This window comes from Hordeum vulgare, chromosome 1H (genome assembly GCF_904849725.1).
Source record: "Hordeum vulgare subsp. vulgare chromosome 1H, MorexV3_pseudomolecules_assembly, whole genome shotgun sequence".
NCBI classification, from domain to species: Eukaryota; Viridiplantae; Streptophyta; class Magnoliopsida; order Poales; family Poaceae; genus Hordeum; species Hordeum vulgare.
This window is the reverse complement of record NC_058518.1, coordinates 276,392,690-276,401,022: the sequence shown is the minus strand read 5'-3', so window position 1 is coordinate 276,401,022 and position 8,333 is coordinate 276,392,690. Positions and strand designations below refer to the sequence as shown.

Here is an 8,333-nt window from a genome sequence, read left to right as displayed (position 1 = left end):
CTAGCAAGAATCCACAACTACTAGAAAGTATTAAGGTAAACCCAACCATAGCATTAAACATTAAGTCCTCTTTACTCCCATACGCGCACAACTCCCTTACCCGGGTGTAAGTTTCTGTCACTCTCGCCACCAACTATAAGTGAATCATGAACATATTCCAAACCGTCGAGCATGTATCCTTCAAGTTTGCGACTCATGGAGGAAACCTTAGGACAACACCATATCAACACACAACTCATATCAATAACATCATATCACAATTAACCCATAGGACAAAACAGATCTACTCAAACATCATAGGATAGCCACATATCATTAGGAAATAGTATGTAGTGTTGAGCAACTTGTTTAAGTAGAGAGTTACAACGGGAAAAGAGGTGTTACAATGCTGCATAAAGGGGGGGAGTTGGTATTGACGGCAACAAGATTGTTGATGTAGATTGCCGTCACACTCCTTGCCCCGACGGCACTCCGGCGCCGCCGTGAGAGAGGGGGAGAGCGCCCCCTCCTTCTTATTTTTTCCTTGGCCTCCTCCTAGATGGGAGGAGACTTCCCCCTATGGTACATGGCCTTCATGGCGGTGGAGGGGCAGGAACCCCTCTGAGATCGGGTCTCGCTCTCCATTCTCTTCGGTTTTGTGTTCGTGTTTTCTGACCCTTCATCATCTCTTAAATTCTCGGAGATTCGTAACTCTGACCGGGATGAAATTTTTACACGATTGTTTTCCATAAATTATCTTTCTTATGCCTGAAGAAGAGCCCCAACCGACTGACGGTGTGGCCACTAGAGGGTAGGGGGCTCTAGGGGGTATGGGCCGCACCCTAGTTGTTAATGGAGGTCGTGGGCCTCCGTTTATGTTGATCCCCCCTCCCAAAAATCACATCTATTCCAAAATAATTCTTTATAAATTTTATCGCATTTGGACTTTGTTTGATATGCATATTCTGTGAAACAAAAAACATGCAACAAACACGAACTCGCACTTGGCACTAGATCAATATGTTAGTCCAATAAATCATATAAAGTGTCGCCAAAAATATGTGAAAGTTGTATAATATTGGCATGGAACAATCAAAAGTTATAGATATGACAAAGACATATCGCAGGGTAACGACTGTGAGAGTCCACGAAGGGCTCCACCCATAAGGGGTCCACGAAGAAGCGACCTTGTCTATTCCACCATGGCTTATGTCCACACAGGACTAGCCTCACTCACGGTATATCTTCACGAAGTAGGCCATCTGCTTGTCCGTACAAACTTCTTGGTTCAACTGCACAACACGAAGTTGGAGGCTCCCAAGCGACATCTAACCAATCTAGGAGGCACCATTCTCCATAAGGTAGTACATGCGGTAAAACAATGGACTCCTTGATCTTGTGCTTCAAAAGATAGTCTCCTCAACACTCAAGCACTCTCTCATAGATTTAGCATGGGTAGGAGAGATTGATTTTGTGGAAAGCAACTCCGGGAGGCTAGAGATCAAATTTCAAATGGTTGGATTGGAATCTCTTGATCTCAACACATGAGTACGTGGCTCTCTCTTAGAAAAATGGATCTTGTAAGTGTGTGTGTGTGTGTTATTAGTGCTTCCTCTACGAATGAGAGGTGGTGGAGGGGTATATATATAGGCAACCCCAAAATCCAACCATTACAACATTATTGCCCAACTTGGTGACACCAAAATGAATTTCGATGGTACCGAGTTGCACTAAATGTGGCAACTTTTGAATTCCAAGTGATACTGATATATAAATCTCTATGGTACCGATACGATGACCTAGGGAAGTTTCCAAATCTCGCTAAGACCGATTTCAAACTCAGAAAGTCCAATTCTTGAAATCTTCTCAGCAGAAAGTTGGTCACATGCTTTTGGTGGCACAGATATGAAACTTGGTGGTACCAAGAGATTAGTGTTTAGCAAAGGATTTGTCACTAGAAAAATCGATAGAGCTGAGTGGGAAAACTTGGTGGCACCGATTTTGTTGTTTTCGCTTGGGACTGATTTATTGTGGGGGAATGAGTGAATATTTTTGGTGGCTATCTTTAAGCACTTGAGCAACCAATTCATCATAATACCTCACCCCTTTTAATAGTGTTGACTTTCCTATGGACTCAAAAGTGATTTATCACAAATGTAAAATGTAGAGTCCTCTTGCTTGAAGCTTGAGCTAATCCTATACTTTTCCTTGCATCAAGGGGTTTCTCCTCACACTCCTTTAGCTAATACATCTTTGAACTTTTCTGAAATATCCTTGGATAGATCATTAGTTCGGTTATACATATGTTGTTGTTAATTACCAAAACCACCTGAGGGAGCAATTGTGCTTTCAGCTAAAGGTCAAGGCCAAGCTTCAAGAAGAGATTGACTTATTTGAAGATCTACCTGAAGCCATCGTCAAGTGGATTACCAAGGCCAACACTAGGTCTACTTCATCAAGTGCTATTTGATACGTCTCCAACGTATCTATAATTTTTGATTGTTCCATGCTATTATATTATCTGTTTTGGATGTATTATATGCATTAATATGCTATTTTATATTATTTTTGGGACTAACCTATTAATCTAGTGCCTAGTGCCAGTTTCTATTTTTCCTTGTTTTTGAGTATTAAAGATAAGGAATATTAAACGAAGTCCAAACGGAATAAAATCTCCGGAATGATTTTTCTTGGACTAGAAGAAACGTGCCAGACTTGGAGAAGGGGGCAGGAGACCTGCCGGGAGACGACAAGGCTGCAGGAGCCTCTCTTCCCGTGAGATCCATGGCCGTCGAGGTCGTCAAAGCATCGACCTGGCACCATTGAAGTATGTTTCGCCACCATGGCTTTTGGAGCATGCCTTGCAGCATTGCCACCATCGTCGATGTCGTCGTAGCAAGCCTCATCACCGTGTTCATCGAACCATCATAGCGGCCATCGAAGCATCACCCGTCGATACCATTAAGAGCAACTCCAATGGGGCGACCCATTTCGTCCGCCGCCGTCCGTTTGGGTCGGCGCGAACACCAAAGTCAGCCCAATGCGCCGATACGAATGGATGCGCGTACTCTTCGCGTCCGCCTGGCGACCCATTCCCGATCCAAATTTGAGCCGGATTTGCATCAGCGCGGACACGAGACGAACGCGTGCACGCGCCTACTCCTCTCCCCGGGCCCGTCGGTCGGTGGCGTCCACCACCATTTCCCCCAAAAAACCCTCCCGCCTTCGCGCGCACCCGCTCCCGCCCACGCCTACCATGGACGAAGACGTCAACCTCGACGCCACCGCCGGCCTCGCCTTCCTCGCCTCATCCGGCAAACCTCGCACCCCCCGAAAGGCCGCCGCGCCAAAACCGAAGAAGGTGCTGACGGCCGAACAGCGGGCAAGGGAGTCGTTCAAGAGGAAGGACCGGAGGCACACGGTGGATGCGAGGGAAGAAGACGCCGCCGCCGCCACCGCGCAGCAGCAGGTCACCAAACCTCATGTCGCAGCGGCAACGAGGGAGGCACTATGCATGTTGTGGTTAAACCCTAGCCAACATGGCCTGGTCAACACCGTGGCCTCCGCGGTCAGCACCGGCTCATCCGGCTTCCCTCGGATGGTGATGCCCGACTCGCCCCGCACGTCGGCTTGCAACCCGGTGCCCGGCTTCCACGTCTACCCGCAGGCCTCCCACCTCTCGGAGGAGTGGTCTCCCAAGGTGAGCATGATCGCGACGCCCGCGCCCGCGCCCATCGACCTCAATGCCACACCGGTGGCCGCTGGCTCATCAACCGTAGGCGCGAGGAAACGCAAGCGGCAGACGCCAGCCGACCAGCTGCCGGGCGCGCTCAAGAAGTTTCCGCCATACCAAATAGTAAGCGCGCACGGGTGGGTTTCCATTTCGAAGCGTTTGAGGGTGATCCAATAAGAGTGCAAACATTTTTGTGCCACTCTTGAGAGCGTCAAATCCTGCCCCATGAGCGGCACAGGCACACAAGACATGGTATGCTAGCAAGCCGCCCTCTTTTTATGTTTATGCTTGGGTGTTCGTTTGCATATCATTTTGCCAATATGCTTGCATTAAATACATTTGTAGCCATTTCAAGCTTTGGAGGCATCCAAGGTCCAACGCAATGGCAAGTGCTTCAACCTCTCCCATTGCTTTATGGTGATCAAAGACGAGGAGAAGTTCAAGGCGCAATATGCCGGCCTCAAGTCGCGTGGTGGGAAGCAAGCCGTGGAGGAGGTTGGGGACGGCGAGAAGGCTCGGCCGCGGGGGAAGACCAACTCCAAGAAGGAGGACAAGCGGGATGCGGCATCGATCACCTTGATCGCAACCGTGGAGGGCATGATCACCAAGAAGGACTCAAGGGAGGAGAAGCATCGGCAAGAAAGAAAAGAGCAAATGAGCGCCTTCTTGGAGATTCAAAGGACGATGCTTGACATGGAGGCGGAGAAGCAAGCACGGACGTTTGATATGGAGGCCGAGAAGCAAGCAAGTATGCTAGAGATTGAGGTCACCAATGCCAAGACCAAGGCCAAAGAAGTGGCTCTCGCGACCATGAAGACCGGGGTGGAGATCATGAAGGTGGATCTCAACACCGTGTCGCCAAGGAAGAGGACGTGGTTCGAAAAGATGCATGCCGACATGCTCAAGTTCGACGACGAGTGATCTATGGCGGCGACCGCCATCTTTTTTTATGCCGGCAGGCATGTTGGCATGACCACGGGGGGCCGCAATGGCGTGGTCGAACTCAAGTCCCACCCTTTTTGTGTGCTGGCATGTGTGTCGGCTGGCTGACGAGTGCGCCAGCATGAAACTTAGGTGTAATTTTTTTAAGTCGGCATTGTATGTCGGCGCTAGCATGGTGCCGGCATGAGACATGGCCGCTGACATGATCAGCCGCGGGCCTTCTTTTTAATTGTTCGATTGCGGACATGAAATGGGTCGGCGCGTTGGGCGCGCTGCCGACCCATATCTAAAACAGGGCGGACGCCAAGCGGACGGTCGACCCAAACGGACAAAAAGCGGACGAAAGGGCCGTCCGTTTGGGTCGGCGCGTTAGAGTTGCTCTAAAGTACGCCTCGTCGCCCCGGCCATTGAAGCATGCCTTGCAGCATCGCCACGGCCGCCGATACAGTTGTAGCATGCCTCATCGGCGAGTCCATTGAACCGTGTCGACATGGTCGTCGAAGCATTGCCGCGGCAATTGAAACACGGCTCGCAACATCACTACGACTGTTCACACCATAGAAGTACGCCTCATCAATACGGCCACTGAAACACGCCTCACAGCATCGCGATGTCCGTCGACATCATCGACGTACGCTTCGTTGCTGCGGCCATTGAAGCATGCCTTGCAACATCACCACGGCCATCGATGCCGTTATAGCATGCCTCATTGTGGCATCCATCGAACCACTGTCATGGTTGTCGAAGCATCACCATGGTTATGAAATAGGGCAAACCAATGGTGATCAAATAGTGGTAATTAAGTTGAGGGATAAGTGCATAGATCTTATGGGTAGGAGCATTTGCATAGAAAAAAAAATGCACATTTAGTTGGCAAAGAATACAATTTAATTACTATTTTATTCAGCTCAGTCACCATTCAAGTTATATTAAATTATTATTTTCAAAAAGGTATAAAGAAACATATTCCACCATGAGAAAGATAAATACAAAAAAATGAGTAAGATATTGGCTTTACTTTGAATATACATATCAGCTGTCCATTGATGATGATACTACTGTAGTCCTTGAGCAGCAAATGGTGAAGATCATTGTCCATGCACGTCACCAAGTCCAGATCAAGCCTTTGTTTTGAGCGCAAACTTTGGTTTGATCTATAACCTCATGGTTGGCCGGCACCCGGAACACAGCGGGCTAAGAGAAGATTGAATTGGAAGCTTGGCTGTTTACTAGTGTATCCATGGTGAAAGCGTTCCCGCATGCGTGGTGACCGTGTCAAGTTTGTTACCGTGGATATAGCCATATAGGAACCCGGCCAGCCAATTTGGATAGGCGGCAGCAATAGAAGGAGAACACTATATTTGGTTCCGATCGAGACCCGATCTGTATCCGCTCCTGTAAACGGTCGTCCATCTATTTATTTGGCCAGGGCATTACGGATCGTCGCATTGACCAGGGAAGGAGAAGACGAGGCATGTCCAAGACCGTGCGCTGATCTTGCATGTCCACCAGCAAGGCCGGCCATCGATCGGAACGCGGATCTTGCACCGGACAGAACAGAGCTCGCCTGCAAGAAGAGCCACACCCATCAAGCCAAGCATGTCCGGTCCGGGACGCAAGCAAGAGGCCGGCGGCAACCACACCAGATGCTGCCCTTCGACGTGCTGGTGGACATTGCGGCGCGCACCGACCCGGCCACCCTCGTGCGCTGCGCCGCCACCTGCATGGACATGCGCTGCCGCCTGAAGCACAACCCCGGCCTCCATCTCCATGGCCGCCTCCGCCTCCGCCTCCGGCACGGCGACCGCTTCGTGCTCCCCTTACTGCGCGGCCACCTCATCCGCGGCTGCTGGCGCAAGAAAAAGGAGGAGCTGTTCCTCATGGACACCACCGCCGCAGACGCCACCAGGCTGCACACAGTCACAGACACAACAGACGCTACCGAGCTGCACACAGTCACCAACGCCGGCAGCTTCCCCCTCGCGTCACGCGACGGCCTTATCCTCACCCGTGTAGGCCAAGAGCTCCGTGTGTCCGACCCGGCCACCGGCAACAGCCATACCCTGCCGTCACAACCCGTATTCCCCCTGGTTGTGGGCCGTCAGGCTCAGGCCACTAGAGAGATAGGTTATGACTTGCTCGTCGGCGACAATGAAGATAAGGGCGGGACCGCCGTCGGTCGGCATTTTCAGGTGGTCATGGCGTACGTAGAGCTGTCACAACACCGCCGGCTCCTACAACTCCAGACTTTCTCGTCGGAGCACGACGCGTGGGGCCGCTATACCGAGATCCGGGCGCCTAAGCTGCATGGCAGCCGCCTGCAAGAAGGCCTCGGCAGGGCTTTGGTCGTCGACAACAACACTATGTATTTGTCCTTGATGACCGACACCCGAGCCTATGTACTCAAGCTCCATGTCAAAACCGAGGTGATGGCGCTGATGCTCCTAGACAGCTTCCCCCGTAGCAGGTGGCACAACCAAATCCTGGCGACGTTGTCGGCAGGTGGAAATCCGACCATGTTGGTCGCGGAAGGCAACAAGATGTTGGCTTGGGCGCAGTCAAAGCAAACAGGGAAGTGGCAGCAGAGACCACATGTGGTGTTTGAGACGGACGCAATCTCGCGGTTTCTAGATAAGGTGGACGGTGGAATCAGACCCCTACCATGGCCAAGCCAGCTCCATCTAGTGTCGTTCGCCAAGAGGAGCGGCACCGTGCTCATCATGTCAGTCAATTGTTTTTTCTGGCTTGACCTGCAGTCCATGAAGATTGTGAGGTGGTTTTCGGTTCATGATGGTCCGGACATGGTCGAGAACATCCCATATGAGATAAATTTGACGGATTGGGTTCCAACATTCAATAGTAGATTGTGATTCGTTCTATGATATAAATTTGGCGGATTGGGTTCCAACATTCAATAGTAGCTTGTGATTCATTCGTTTTAGTTTCCAGTTCGAGCTGAAATTTGGCGGATTGGGTTCCAACATTCAATAGTAGCTTACCTCATAGCTGTATGCATGCAAGCATGTGTTGCCCGACTTCGTTGAGAAAAATACTAGTTTTATTAATAAAACGTCGTGCGTTGCTACGAGCTACAATGCATATATTTTTAGAAAGCATCAATCTCTTCAAATTTTTTGATCCAATTATATCCCTCAATCTAGTTTCTTACACCTATCGCTTTTTTTTAATTGTGAAAGAAAAAAAATGGTGTATAGGAAGGCATTTACTAATGAGATGACATAAGTGATGTTTTGATTCCTTTGGGATAAAATGTGATATATATCTATCAATACAAATCAATAATAGAAGTCCACTCTCCTTTTGGGAATATTTTCTCTCATAGGCCGTACAACCTAGATAGTTATCGCATGCCAGAATGAATGGACATCATCTTTCTTCACTGTGTCGCAGCTTTGCGTATGTCAAACCTACAAAAGATGGAATTAGTCAAAGAAAACATCATGAAATTGAAGGTTGATAACCACAAAATACATGATTACTTTGTAGCAGATGTTAGGTAACTACATATTAAAACATATTAAGATTGACCTATGCTTTTAACTAATAATCACTTTACTGTCCTCCATAACCTATACTGGCAGGGGCCGGTGTTTTGGCTCCCGGGAGCATATGCTCCCAGATGAACAGTAATACGAAAAAATATATTAAATATTTTTTT

At 49.2% G+C, this 8,333-nt stretch overlaps 1 protein-coding gene across 1 annotated transcript; it reads left to right on the top strand.

Annotated features, from left to right (window-relative positions):
• The first annotated feature begins 558 nt into the window (after positions 1–558).
• Positions 559–7,524, top strand: LOC123398561. Its single transcript, XM_045093023.1, has 2 exons — positions 559–610; positions 6,275–7,524. The coding sequence occupies exons 1-2, from the start codon at positions 559–561 to the stop codon at positions 7,522–7,524; spliced, it is 1,302 nt and encodes a 433-aa protein (XP_044948958.1).
• Positions 7,525–8,333: the final 809 nt, after the last annotated feature.